This window comes from Protopterus annectens, chromosome 15.part0 (genome assembly GCF_019279795.1).
Source record: "Protopterus annectens isolate FY-2018-M chromosome 15.part0, PAN1.0, whole genome shotgun sequence".
Lineage (NCBI taxonomy): Eukaryota > Metazoa > Chordata > Ceratodontiformes > Protopteridae > Protopterus > Protopterus annectens.
Genome location: NC_056749.1, coordinates 175,159,826 through 175,175,190, shown reverse-complemented (window position 1 = coordinate 175,175,190; position 15,365 = coordinate 175,159,826). Strand labels below are relative to the sequence as shown.

The 15,365-nt window shown below is 42.1% G+C and overlaps 1 protein-coding gene across 2 annotated transcripts in view; it reads right to left on the bottom strand.

Moving 5' to 3' along the window:
- The window catches only part of RBM41 (RNA binding motif protein 41), a 507,485-nt gene that overhangs the window by 58,243 nt on the left and 433,877 nt on the right, over positions 1-15,365 (bottom strand). For both annotated transcript variants that reach the window (XM_044057651.1, XM_044057652.1), the window contains exon 4: positions 3,676-3,880. In XM_044057651.1, coding sequence (XP_043913586.1) covers positions 3,676-3,880 — 205 coding nt within the window. The remainder of the gene's footprint in view (positions 1-3,675; positions 3,881-15,365) is intronic.

Sequence of the window (15,365 nt, the reverse complement as noted above, 5' to 3'; positions counted from 1 at the left end):
TTGGGTGGTTCAATCAGAGTGCTCGTTCCTGAAGAGTTGTTGTTGCGTCTTTCGGCTTTTCCCAGTTAGGGGTCGAGTACCAAGACTTTACTGTATAATCTGGATTATATTACTGCTTCACCAGAGTGTCTATGGATTATGGGTATAATTAACAAAATATCTGAATGCTTTACAAAGCAGAGATGGGAAATACCCTATTTTTTTCCAAGGTAAATTTGTGGGCGCTTATAAAATGCAATATTCCTGCTCATTTTAGAACAAACATTCCTATGTCTCGTTATGACAATGAGCTGCTTTTCAAATACATACATATTGCACATACTTCTCTCCATTTTAGTAACAGAGGTTATGATTTTTGCAGTTCTAGTAATCAACCTTTTGCAACCAAGAGTCATACATTAGTATTCAGTCTACTGTGCCATAAAACACTGACCTCTTGTAACCATATCATATACCTATGTATGCACTAGTCAGTGTTTCTTATCATCTGATCAGACATTGGCACTATGTCCGAAACTCTGACAATTCACCCATCTTAAAAGGTGGGCCAATTTTTGTTAAAATGAACTCAACAACAGGCTCTCCCCTTTAAAGTTATGTGAGCATCAGTAAAGTATACTGTAGGCATGAAACACTTAAGACTGAAGTGAAAGAACGCACAGCTAGATAAACTGCACTCAAGGTAAGTAGTACAAAGATGTACCCACTGTGTGCTGTGACATGCATCACAATTCCTGCAAACATTGCATCATTAAAGCAAGAGACATTTTGGGAAATGTTTTTCAACACCTTCAGAAAGGCATTCTCTTTAAGAATACTGGGTTCTTGCTATACAGACAATGTGCTTTCTGACACATGAAGATGATCAGAGAACAAAGTACTCCATTTTCTGATGCAGCTTGGAAAGGAAGGCAGGAAGGCTAAAAAGTATAAGCAAATACACAGCATCATGCTGGTAGTTTAAATGTGAGACAGCAGATATGTTAGGGGAAAAGTACAGTGAAAACAACTAGGCAGTCTAACCAAGGAATGTGTATACATGACAGCCAATCTCTTCAATCTATTAAAATCCCAGCAAGACCCCCCCACCATGCCCCAGGATTCTCACTCCTCTTTTCTTGATACACTGGAAAATATTAAGGTACAACCCAACACTCTAATAATGGGTGATTTCAACTACCCTACCATTAACTGGAAAACTACTCATGTACCAACTCTTTTGCTCAATGTTTTCTGGAAATCATCAATTCCAACGCTTTGGATCAACTTATCCACACCCCCACCAGAGGCAGCAATATCCTAGACCTGGTCATCACCAACATGGGTGACCGGTGTTCCACACCAGAGGTCAGCTCCTCGTTGGTCAGATCCGGCCACAAGCTAATCACCCTAGACATCCACATCCCGCTCCCACCCCATTAGGAAAACAACTGTAAAAAATTTCTCCAAAGCCAACTTCACGCTTCTTAAGACAGAAGTGGCAAACATCATGACACCCATGCAGATGGACAATAGAGGTACGACTGCTGAATCCTACACAAATGCACTTTATAAGCACTTACACGAGTGCATGAATCGTGCTATCCCTAACAGAACCAAGATGCTATCCTCCAAAAAAAGGAAGCTAATCTGGTGGTTTTCTGCCATAAACAAACTCTACAACAGAAGAAACTGTTGCAAAAAAGAGTAAAATCCCACGATTGGAGGAACTCCCTGGTCAGCCTCAGTAAGAAGATGAGATCCCTCATAAAATCCTCAAACGCTAGTTATGAAAACAAAATTGCCACTGATTCTAAAGACAACCACAAAGCATTCTATAGCTATGTTAAAAATCTCAATGGCAACACTCAGATCTGCTCCGAGTTACAGCACAGTGATACTAAATATACAGAACCAACTGATATTGCCAACATCCTGGCAGATAGGTTCAGCACTAACTTTACCCCCTCTCACCCCCTAAAGGGCCCATCTTTATACCGGAAGAATGCAAAGTTCCTGTAATCACGGCTGCACAGGTAAAAACTTCACTCTCCAAAGCCAAGAACACAGCATCCATGGGACCTGACAACATCCCAGGCTACCTTCTACATGAACTACAGAATGAACTGGCACCCCACCTAAGTACCATGTTGAATCATAGCCTCACCTCAGGCTTTGTGCCCATTGAATGGCGCACTGCGACAGCTATCCCACTCCACAAAGGGGGGGCCACAACAGACCCCGGGAACTACCGCCCCATTAGCCTGACGAGCCTTGTCTGCAAGGCCATGGAACGTATCATCATGGAACTCATAAACAAAGACATTGGAGATCTCCAAACCCTGGTCCCCACACAGTTTGGGTTTGTAAAATGCAGATCATGTCTCCTAAACCTGATAGACTTCTTTGAAGTAGTCATCAAGGCCATGGATGAGGGTAAGGTGGTTCACACAGCCTATCTAGATCTCGCCAAGGCGTTCAACACCATCCCCCACTCTGGAATTATAGATAAACTCACTAAACTAGGTATAAATGCCTATGTCACAAGATGGGTTGCCAACTGGCTTACTGAAAGAACCCACACTGTGAAAGTAGCAGACTTCAGACCAGTGACAAGTGGAGTACCACAGGGTTCAGTCCTGGGTCCTCTCCTGTTTGTTATCTACTTCTCCGAAGTACAGGCTAACACAGAAGGTCTTTGGCCAACTAAATTCGCAGATGCCTGCAAACTAGGAGCCATAATTGAAACTCCTAATGATGTGGACATCCTACAAAAGGGCCTCACTGAGACAGATGCCTGGTGTCAAAGACATGGTCTCAAGCTCAATGCCAAAAAGTGCATTGTCATCCCCTTTGGTAAAAATTCTGTACCCATGAACTACCACATAGGCGGTAGTCTACTTAACACCAAAAGTGTGATAAGAGACCTTGGGACACAGGTGGACAGTAGTCTCTCCTTTGATAATCACATCCCAAAGTGGTCAGGAAATCCTTCTACGTGGCACACCTCATCACAAAAGGTTTCTCATCCAGAAAAAAAGAGGTCATTGTTCCCCTCTACTCATCACTCATTAGACCCATTATAGAGTACAACGCCCCTTTTGGTATGTACCTCACAAGACATCTACAACAACTGGAAAGGCCGCAAAAATACCTCACAAAGAGGATTACTGGCCTCAAACAGATGCCTTATGCAGACAGACAGTCTCAAAAAATTCCAGCTTTACTCCGTCGCATATCGCCTACTCAGAGGCGATCTCTGCCTAACATACAGAGCTATGTCAAACCCAGAGCTGTTGGACATGCTCCACTTAAAGAAATCCCAATCCCGCCGAGCTACATGCTCTAGGGTCCTAAACCTTGTCACCACAATAAACGGAACATGCTGGAGGGATAGATTCCTGTCCCAGAGACTTCCCATACTCTGGAACAGACTACCTATCTATGTCAAACAGAGCTCCTCATTAGCACTCTTCAAGAAAAATCTTGATGATTGGATGGGTAATAGGAAATTCACCCCAGGGATCACTTCTGTGGTTCTGCTTGACAGGGGCACAGGAAAATAATTTTCTTGGGTGGCGAAAGCCAGGGTACATTTTTGGCTAGGCTTGTATAGGCCCTAGGGCCAATAGCTTAGTACCTACCTATGAACCTATTTGTGTGAAGCCAAGTAGCATGTGCCCTACAAAACAATACCTTGATAGTAGAGTGCTCTAAGAAAACTGTGCCGGTCATTTCCTTGAAACATAGCATTCTCTATCTCCATCTCACGCCTGTTCAACTGTTTACTTCCTGAAAAACGCTGAGGCATCGCCAAGATGTGTTGATGCGCCAAAATCTTCTCTTCAATGGCCTGAAGTCTTTCTTTTACAGCCTCTGGATCTGCTCCATACCTCGAGCCCTGCAAATAAAGGCACATGATTCTGAAAATACAGACCATATAAGTACAACCTATACTATATCTAGTGTCTGTGTCTGTCTGTGTACATGCAATTAATTTAGTTAACCAGCTAGATCGACCAGTCTAGACATACTGACTACAGGGAAAAATCTAAAACTATTCTTAAAATTTAAGCAACAATAATTTATAGTACTGTAAAAAAACTAACATTGTAAGCAAATGTGCAATAAAATTCAGTCACATTTAATTACTACACAGTTTGCACTCCAAGGATTGTATCTGTGTCACAGTAAATCCCAAGACCAAAAGGCAAGGGCTGTGAATGAAAAAAGGACAGCAATGACAACTGTCTTAAACAAATGTGCAGTCTTGCACCTTAGATTGTTGTCAAGGGTCATTTAAGAAATTTCAGCAAACTACCCATACAAGACAACTGATCTAAAAAAGGAAAATATGTAGCTATGTTGTTATGGCTACAGTGGGGTGGACTCCACACTAGTTCTCATACAGCTGACTTGAGATTGTAGTTGTATCATGTCTCCCAGGGATGCTGATGGCATGCCAGCTGTAGTCAAGCTTACATAGGTTTAACAAAAGGGGGAAGGGAGGTAAGGTTTGCTTATGCTTTGATAGGGAACAAGGAAGCTTCAAAGGAAATGCACTGGTGTTGATGTGGTGGGGCAAGCAAAAATATTTCATTAACTTAAGTTTGCAGTGTACAGGAGAAGCATCCAGAGGTGGGGGTGAGGAAGCCATTTCTCAAGCAAAAGAATGAGTCTCTTTTGTCCATGGCAGACAAGGAAGAAATCCGATGAAACTGCAGCAGAGCCTCCCTTGGTATTAATCTTACTTTCACATACATTACAATTTTTATCAAAGTAGAATGCCTAGTCTGGCCAAATGCCAAAGTATTTGAGAAGAAAACAAACACTTGAGAAGGGAGATGCATTAGGATTCAAGAATTCTCTAAGAAAAGGAGACATTTGTTAGGTTGACAGGTGTCCTAGAAATAACAATGTTTGACTCTACTGTTTATGGTAAACATATTACAGAACCAAATCTAAACTTTCTGAGGACCCTTGTGTAAGTTGGATGTGCTAACAGGATGTGAAGGAAAGAAGGACTATGAGCTCATCTCACAATGGAGCACTAATCTATTCTAGCTAGACGTGTGTGAAGACTAAGAAAGATAAGGGCCTCAGTACTGAATCCTGCAATACTCCAGTCCAAACAGCAAAGAGTGAAGTAGGTTTGGTGAATGTTCTTACCATTGTGATACAGCAGTACAACTTTTCATTCACTGGCATAGCCGAATGAGCAATCTTGTCTTACATGGTGTTGGAGTTAAGAAGCCATGGCTTACAATTTCAAATATGCTCAGGCCAAGTCATCAAAGACAGCTACTGAAGTAGCCTATCTCAAGAGAAGTCCAGTATCTTTTGACAGTACTGGCTCCAAATCAAGCTTGCTGCTTTTACCTAGCTTTTTTTTTTTTTTGAGGTATCCACATCACCAGCCTCTACTGGAGAAGTAGGCACATGGTGGGTCTTCCTCTCCCATGCTTTTGCCACATTCTTGTTCTTATGTCTGGCACTATGTGTAACTGCATATGCATGTGATACCATCACAGTAATTTGCTATCAGGATATCTTCCAGGATAGGACAAAGAAAACTGTCACTTAGTTGTCTATTTGCTTCCCTTCCCAGCCTAAATAAACCCTGGCCAATGGCACATAAAAAGGTGTCGCTCTTATGGCCCCTAACTGGAGCAAACTTCTCAGGACAGCAATACTTCTAAACACATGTTTAGCAACAGTTATGTCTGAGGTAGTACCCCTTTTAACAATACTTTCTTTACTCTCTGTTATGATATCCTACAGACCCTTGTCATGACTTGGAGCAACTGCAGATTCATGATAACACACAACTACTACTGTGAAAGCACCTCTGTTAGTGCAGTCAACTATTTTTTATTCCATATCTGGCCTCTGTGGCTATTTTAATATCAAATATATCACTCTTCTACAATGCATCGCTTCAATCCAAGGAATTCTGCGTGCAATCGAACCAGACTGTGGCACATACTGTGATGGATTGCACTGTTCCACCTGGGTTCACTTACAGTGAATATAAAAAGTGTACACACCCCTGTTAAAATGCCAGGTTTTTGTGATATAAAAAATTTTTATTTTTATTTATTTTTTTATTTTATTTTACATTTGTTAACGGGGGGGGGGGTGTCTGACTGAGCCATAAAGGCCCTTTTTCAGCAGAGGCCCGGGGAGAAAAGCTCCACAAAGAAAAATTGCAGACACATTTAGTTAATTAGACATGATCAGTATATACACACAGATTACAAGAGACATGTTTTTACAGTGGTATGTGGCACATAAACAGTTACAGTGGAGAGAACAAACAAAAAAATATTAATTTTAAAAATAAAGGTAATTAATAAATTTGTGGTGTACAGCTGAAATTTGGAACATAGGTAGAATACATACATAGTACACAGGTACAGTACATACATTGTAGATTAGCCAGTGTTTGTGAGTAAGACAGAAAACTACTATCAAGTGCTCTAGATTTAGTATGTATATATTATCCGCTTTCACTAGCCACTGCCAACTTTGCTTGAGATGTTGCCCGATGAGGTCTTTAAAGGAGGCTTTGGATGATGTGTTTTGAATGCTAGTAGGGACAGAGTTCCAATTTTTAGCCACTGTACTAATATATAGTGCATCTCCAAAGCTATTGTAGCTGTTGGTGACTTCTAGTAGTAGTTTGCTTGATAATCTAAGAGGCCTTTTGGCTGAGTGATGTTGTACTAGGTTTTTGAGGGCAGGACACTTATTGGGGAGGTAACAGATAGAATGACAGAGGCAGAGCTGATTGTAGCTTAGGAGGTTGGGCAATTCAAGCCAGTAGAGCTGTTTCAAAGCAGTACAGTGATGGGTTCTATGTGAGCAATTTGCAGCAAAGCGGGCAATTCTGTTATAGCAGGCTTCCATTTTGCTTAGTTCAGTTTTGTTAAGATTAGTCAGAATGGGAGATGCATACAGTAGGGTGAATAGAAGTTGGGAGCGAGCAATGGCTGATCTTGTGTTGTTGGTAAGAAATGGTTTGATATGGTAGAGTGACCCCAGTTTGGCATGTACTTTTTTAATAGTTAAGTTGAGATGACTATCAAATTTTAGGTGGGAGTCTATGGTTATTCCCAATAGCTTAGCCTGTGCCACTGGAGCAATTGGAGTAGCATTTGTGGAATAGATAGTGAACTGACTGTTAGGGTTTTTGTTAGAACTGGTTATAATCATAAGCTGAGTTTTCTTTGGATTGAGGATAAGTTGGGCTTTGGTTAGGTAGTTTTCAACGTCAGAGAATGCTAGTTGAGTTGTTTGCCGGAGGGTGGGAATGTTTTGTGCAGCACATATTAAGGTGGTGTCATCTGCATACTGAATTATAGATGCATGTTGTGTAGAGGTATGGAGGTCATTTGTGAAGACTGTGAATAGTAGTGGTCCTAAGAGAGAACCCTGGTGGACTCCTATAATTATGGGCAGCTGAGGAGAGAGAGAATTTTCCCATTTCACAGCTTAGTACCTGTCAGTTAAGTAGCTTTGGAACCAGGTAAGAGTGGAATTTGATAGATGATATTGGTTTAGTTTGTTTAGCAGGATTTGGTGTGAGACTGTGTCAAATGCTTTGGACATATCCAAAAAGAATTGACACTTGTAGGCCTTCATTCTTGAGACAATTTACTGTGTCTGTGAAGCAGAGGAGGGCTGTAGTGGTACTATGGGCAGGTTTGAAACCATGCTGAGTAGGTGACAGGATGTTGCTGTCTAGGAGATAGTTTAGCATCTGGGTATGGATGCATTTTTCTAGGATTTTGGCCAGGGGGAAGAGTAAAGCAATGAGTCTGTAGTTATTAAGTTCATTGGAGGTCCTGCCTTTATGTATGGGTGTAACATAGGATATTTTCCAGAGTTTGGGCACATAGTTTTCAACAATTGATCTGTTTATGAGAGTGGAGACTGGGACAGCAATAGCATCTGCTGTGAGTTTCAAGAAATAGCTGGGGAGTAGATCAGCTGCTGTTGATGAGGTTTTTAGTTTGGAGACCATGCTTTTGATTGAAGTGGTGGAAACTGTTTTGAGGGTAAAGCTTGCATTAGTGTTATTTGTGTTGGGGGGGGGGGTAGTGAGGAAGGAACTGTCCTGTGATACTAAGGATAGAATTGAGTTCACAAAGTGGGAGTTGAATTGTGTTTCGATGGGAACTTTAGTGTCAGGAGTGGTTGGTTTGGGGGTAGCCTTTTGGGTGGATTTTAGTAGCTGGTTTACATTTTTTAAAAATTGTTGTGGGTTGTGTTGGTATTTAGTTTATAATGTTGTGTAGTAGGATTTTTTGTCCAGCCTAATGCATTTTTTGCAGGGTTGCGCAGTTCCTGGTACTTAGTTAGGCTTTGTGTTTCTTTGTTTTTTTTTTATAGTAAAGCCAGGCAGTGTCTCTGGACTTGAGGATTTGTTTGATTTCTTTACTGAGCCAGGGGTTTGTAGAGGTTCTTAACCTTGATTTTGCGCAATGGAGCGACAGTGTCTAGGTGTTGTAGAAATGTTTTGTTGAAATATGCTACAGCTTGGTCAAGTGGGAGGGTTTTTAGGGGGGTCCAGTCACAGTTACACAGTAAAGTGTTGAGGACCTCAGGAGAGAATTTTTTTGTGTTTTTAGTGGATATATAGTTAGTGGTTTTGCATATGCTTGTTCTACTACGTATAAACTATATTATGTTGTGGTCACTTAAGGTGTCTGGGAGACTGCCTGTGTGAGGGTACAATGTGGGGTTGTTAGTTAGGACCCAGTCAAGGATGGATTCCCTTTTAGATTTTTTATCACATCTAGTTGGAATTTGCACTAGCTCCTGGTAGCCATGAAGATTTATTAGATTACTTGGCAATTCTGATATACAGGTGAACCAATCTAGGTTGAAGTCCCCCAGAATAAGGGTTTCTTGTGAGTATGTGGAAGAACACCAGGATAAGATGTCTTCAAGGCTAGCAGGTGTATTACCAGGTGGAATATAGATCACAATTGTGGTGATGACCTTTTTAGGGTGAAGCTGAAGTTGTGAGACAAGTATGTCCCAATTACTGGGGGAGTGGTAGGAGTTTGGTAATTGACGGACAGTTAAGTTGGACTTGTACAGTAAGGCAGTTCCACCCCCTTTACAAAGTGGTCTGTCTTGTCTAATGATATTGTAGCCGGTAGGGAGAACTTCTGAGTTAGCTATGTTTTTATTTAGCCAGGTTTCTGTTAAAGCAACTATGTATGGGGAGTAGTGTGCTATTGTGGCCTGGAGTTCAGGCATTTTATTTTTGATACTTCTAATATTAATATTTAGCATTAAAACATGGTTGGTTTTGCTGCTGTTGATTTGTCCAGGGATGAAGAAAGTGGTTGTGTTATGTTCTGACATTTGTGTTTGAGCAGTTTGTGTTGGGCAGGATGGATTTGGGCTTGGGTTGGGGTGGATATCCCAACTTATGGTGAGCCTGGAGTTAAAATGGTTATACAGATGTTGGAGTTTGGTGAGGCATGTGAGAAAGTATTGTGTTTTTTTTGGAGTAGGAATGAGAGCATATGTGTTTAGTTCTGAATTGGTCTGTTATGTAGTTCTTGAAAAACTGTGGGCAGATATGTGTGGTGTCTGTATACGAGAGTGCATAATGTAGTGTTGTGCTACTAAGTTTAGGGATATTGCTAGAGTGATAACTTGTGGTGTTGTAAAGAATTATGAGAAGACAGGCTAGACTTAGCGGTGTGATAGTAATGGTTATAAAGTTTAAGTTGTTTCTAGGTGGGGGGTCTGAATAGGAATTATAGGGTTGCACTATATGTGGATGGGGAAGTAGTGTGGGTGATGTAAAAAATGCCTAGAGGGAATGAGAGCGATTGGGAGTATTTTGTGTGGAGCAAGTTGTTGTGGTATAATGTGATATGACTTGAGGAGCTGTGATTGGTGGAGGTGATGTGAGGGTGAGCTTTGGGTGTGGCTGTGATTACTATAAATGTAGAGGTAGTGGGGGTGGGAGGGAATAGGGGGCAGGGGAGCAGAGCCAACCAAGACAAGAGAAAAAATAAGCATTACTTTACAAATCTGAACACTTTTAAAACAAATTCCTGAGGTCTAATGGCTTACCGACAAGCAGAATGTAATTGCTGAAGAGCACTTGTGTCCTGATGGCAGACTAGAAATTTAAAGATGGCTCCATGCTCAGCAGGATTATAATATATACTTTGTATTGGGGGAGGGAGATAGCACATTGAGTGTAAACCAGGTGGAATGCAAAGAAACCAGAGAGGCAATCAGTGAAGGCCTCAGAGGGGGTAAGTAATAATTAAAACTACCTGTAAAGTGAAGGAAAGAAGAGACAGCAAAGTTTATTAAAGTTGGGAGTGTGTCTTCACATTGACTTGCTGATTAGTAACCAGTTTGTGCACAAATTAGAGTAGGGAGATACATTAGCAATGAAGGGGAATGTATAGAGATGCAAATAAACAGGTGGGCCTCCAAGTGATACAAACTAAGGCAGGAAGCACTGAGAGGGTTGCTTGATGGTTAATTTAGTCAAAGGGATGTGAATTAAATGTATACTGTCTACTGGACAGTTAGGACTACTGTACTAGCGGGGGGGACACAAGGCTACAACAGTCAGTTTTGTTAGCAAGCTGAGAACTACTAAGAAATATGGCTAATGTAATAGCTTCACTCTCATAAAACATACAAGTAGAATGCCTGGGTGGACTGACCCTGCTCTTGAGGCTCAAAATGTATATCCTTGTTTAGTTTGCAGTACTGATTCCTTCTTATATGAGACCACAATAAATCATTTCAAAACCTTTCCCACCTTTAATGTGACCTATAACCTGTACAATTCAATTGAAAAAAAGTCTGTTAGGGGAAAAAATATGAAAAATAAAAAAATTTACAAAAAAGTCACTGAAGAAGGCAGGTTGTCGAGACAGGTCTGATATTGTGGCTACGCCAAAAAACACCACCCTAAAAAAAACATATCCTTTACTCTTTGGGTGCTAGCCTCCTTTTTTGGAAATCGTGTTGATGCTTTTTGGCCTTGTGCACCAGCCGTACTTGCGAGGGCTGTGTGGAATTGAAAGTCTAGACTGCATCATGAAACTTTAGAGAAGAACACTGCTCTGGGTTTGTGTGCATTACCAGTTAGTTTCTGCTCCTCCTTTCCCCTTTCCACTTTACAAAAAAAAAAAAAAGAAAAAATTTTCTAAGCTTGTTTCCTGCCTTTCCTGTAAGTCATCTAGTCCAGATACAGATTTGCTGTATCCAGGACTGTTTGTAAGCTTCTGAGCCGCCAAGCCTTTCTGTGTTGGAGGGAAGCCTTCTAGCTTAATTTTGTTTCTTAGAACTAGCCAGTTTTCTAGTTTCAGCACTCAAATCTGTTTTCTTTGAGCTCAGCATTTGTTCAGAACTCATTGTAAGCACTAAATAAGCTACAAATTACTACAGCACTCAACTTTCCTCACTTGTCTAGAGGAAAACAGTTTTTAGTAATTAATAAATAATCACCTATCCAGGCATGTCTAAGGGTCAGCTCCCGGTGTTTTCTCCTGTCTAACTGATGAATCTGGGCATCTTGGGGCAATGCAGCAATTGTCTCATGCACACAGACACCACCCAACACTATAACCTGTGAGAGATGCACTTATATAGCCAAAGTGGAAGCAAAGCTCTCTTCACCCAAGACTGGACTAGACAGTCAAGAGGAGAAGGTAAACACTTGCACCACACTTCTCACATAGTCCTTCAAAACCTCTACCACCAAAACACACACACAGTAACAGAAAACACACACCTACATTCGCGGAGGCTCTCAAAAAAATTTTTACCCAAGGAACAGGGACCTCCAAAGCAGAAAAACAAGCAACCTCCACCCCCCAACACAACCCAAATGACATATAGCCCACAAATTCAGTGTGCCACTCAACCACAGCCCATCAGCCAAAACAACGTACCCAACAATCTAGTCAACGGTGACTCTATAGTCAGGCACACCGATGTTCCACTCACCAGGCTAAACAAGGAGAAAGTTACTGTCAGTTGCCCGTCAGGTGCCAGGATCCGCCACATAACGCATGCACTCAGGTCACTCCACAACAAGTATAAACATGACACTGTCATTGTCCATGTTGGTGTGAATGACCGTAGAAGTACCTCACTGGAGTACATGAGAAGAGACATGGAGGAGCTGTCCGATCTTGTAGCCCAGGCAGGTATGACCCTAGCCCTGAGTAGCATCCTGCCATCACCCAGAATGACACCACACTACAAGGAAAATATGATTGACTTCAACAACTGGCTAAGCTTGTGGTGTCATTCTAAGGGGATCCAGTATCTGTCTGCCTGGGATGACATGATCAACAAACCACGATGCTTTGTCAGAGATGGCCTGCACTTGTCACCCTTGGGATTCCGGATAATGGCTAAGGATCTTGACACCCCTATAGTGCCTTTTTTAGGCAAGATTCAAATGACAAATTCACCACCATAACAGGTACAAGCAAGCAAAATCTGAGCGTAACGCTACTTAATGCTAGAAGTCTAAATCTCAAAATACACTCACTCCAGACACTTCTTAAAATGGAGAACACAGACATATGTGCAGTGACAGAGACCTGGTTCAAGGCTCCACAGAGCACCCCTGCATTACCAGGCTATAATTCATACCACACCTTTCGGCCACCTAACCTGGACCGAAGCACTAAAGGTGGAGGCATGTCCATATTCATTAAGGATATCTACACCTCCAGGCTAGTTGCTCAGCATAATGCATCCCAGATTATCCAAGTGCAACTAACTCTGGGCAAGACCGCAATCCAAATTGTAGCTTGCTACAGATCCCCTACCATGCCCCAGAATTCCCACTCCTCATTTCTTGATACACTGGAAAATATTAGGATACAACCTAACACCCACCATTAACTGGGAAAACTAATCATGTACCAACTCTTGTGCTCAACGTTTTCTGGAATTCATAAATTCCAATGCCTTGGATCAACTTATCCACACCCCCACCAGGGGCAGCAATATCCTAGACCTGGTCATGACCAACATGGGCAACTGGTGTTCCACACCAGAGGTCAATTCCTCATTGGTCAGATCCGACCACAAGCAAATCGCCCTAGACATCCACATCCCACCCCCATTAGGGAAACCACCATAAAACAATTCTCCAAAGACAACTTCACGCTTCTTAAGGCAGAAGTGGCAAACTTCACGACACCCATGCTGATGGACAATAGAGGTAGAACTGCGGAATCCTATAAAATTGCACTTTATAAGCACTTACACGAGTGCATGGATTGCGCAATCCCTAACAGAACCAAGATGCTATCCTCCAAAAAAAAGGAAGCCAATGTGGTGGTCCCCTGCCATAAACAAACTCTACAACAGAAGAAAGAAACTGCTTCAAAAAAGAGTAAAATCCCATGACTGGAGGAACTCCGTGGTCAGCCTCAGTAAGAAGCTGAGATCCCTCAAAATCCTCCAAAGCTAGTTACGAAAACAAAATTGCCACTGATTTTAAAGACAACCACAAAGCAATATATAGCTATGTCAAGAATTTCAATGGCAACACTCAGATCTGCTCTGAGCTATAGCACAATGGCACTAAATATACAGAACCAACTGATATGGCCAACATCCAGGCAGATAGATTCAGTGCAAACCATACCCCTCTCTCATCCCCTAAAGGGCCGACCTCTATACCGGAAGAATGCAAAGTTCTTGTAATCACAGCTGCACAGGTAAAAAACATACTCTCCAAAGCCAAGAACACAGCATCCATGTGACCTGACAACATTCCAGGCTGCATTCTACATGAACTACAGAATGAACTGGTACCCCACCTAAGTACCATGTTCAATCATAGCCTCACCTCAGGCTTTGTGCCCACTGAATGTTGCACAGCAATGGTTATCCCACTCCACAAAGGGGGAGCCACCACGGACCCCAGGAACTACCGCCCCATTAGCCTGACGAGCCTTGTCTGCAGGGCTATGGAACGTATCATCATGGAACTTATAAACAATGACATTGGTAATCTCCAAACTCTGGACCCTACCCAGTTCGGGTTTGTAAAAGGCAGATTATGTCTCCTAAACCTGATAGACTTCTTTGAAGCGGTCACTAAAGCCGTAGATGAGGGTAAGGTGGTTCATAAAGCCTATCTAGATCTCACCAAGGCTTTCGACACCATCCCCCACTCTGGAATTATAGATAAACTCACTAAACTAGGTATAAATCCCTATGTCACAAGATGGGTTGCCAACTGGCTCACTGACAGAACCCACACTGTGAAAGTAATAGAATCTAAATCCAACTTCAGACCAGTGACAAGTGGAGTACCACAGGGTTCAGTCCTAGGTCCCCTCCTGTTTGGCATTTACTTCTCTGAAGTACAGGCTAACACAAAGTCTTTGGCTAACAAAGTTAAAAGATGAATGCAAACTAGGGGCCATAATAACTCCTAACAATGTGGACATCCTACAAAAGGGCTTCACTAACACAGATGCCTGGTGTCAAAGTCATGGCCTCAAGCTCAATGCCAAAAAGTGCACTGTCATCCCTTTTGGTAAAAACTCTGCACCCATGAACTACCACATAGGTGGAAGTCTACTTAACACTGAAAGTGTGATAGGAGACCTTGGGACACAGGTGGCCAGTAGTCTCTCCTTTGATAATCGCATCGCCACAGTAGTCAGGAAATCCTTCTACGTGGCACACTCATCACAAAAGGTTTCTCATCCAGGAAAAAAGAGGTCATTGTTCCCCTCAACTCATCACTCATTAGACCCATTATAGAGTACAATGCCCCTTTTGGTATGTACGTCACAAGACATCTACAACAACTGGAAAGGCCACAGAAATACCTCACAAAGAGGATTACCAGCCTCAAACAGATGCCCTACGCAGATCATTTAAAAAAACTCCAGCTTTACTCTGTTGCATATCGCCTACTCAGAGGTGATCTCTGCCTAACATACAAAAATATGTCAAACCCAGAGCTGTTGGACATGCTCCACTTAAAGAAATCCCAATCCCTCCGAGCTACATGCTCTAGGGACCTAAACATTGTCACCACAATAAACAGAACATGCTGGAGGGATCGATTCCTGTCCCAGAGACTTCCCATATTCTGGAACAAGCTACCTATCTATATCAAACAAAGCTCCTCATTAGCACTCTTCAAGAAAAATCTCTATGACTGGATGGGAGATCAGAAATTCACCCTGGGGATCACTTCTGTGGCTCTGCTTGACAAGGGCACAGGAAAATAATTTTCTTGGGTGGCAAAAGCCAGGGTACCATTTGGCTAGGCTTATATAGGCCCTAGGGCCAATAGCCTAGTACCTACCTATGAACCTATGATAGCTCATTAACATTCAAAGACA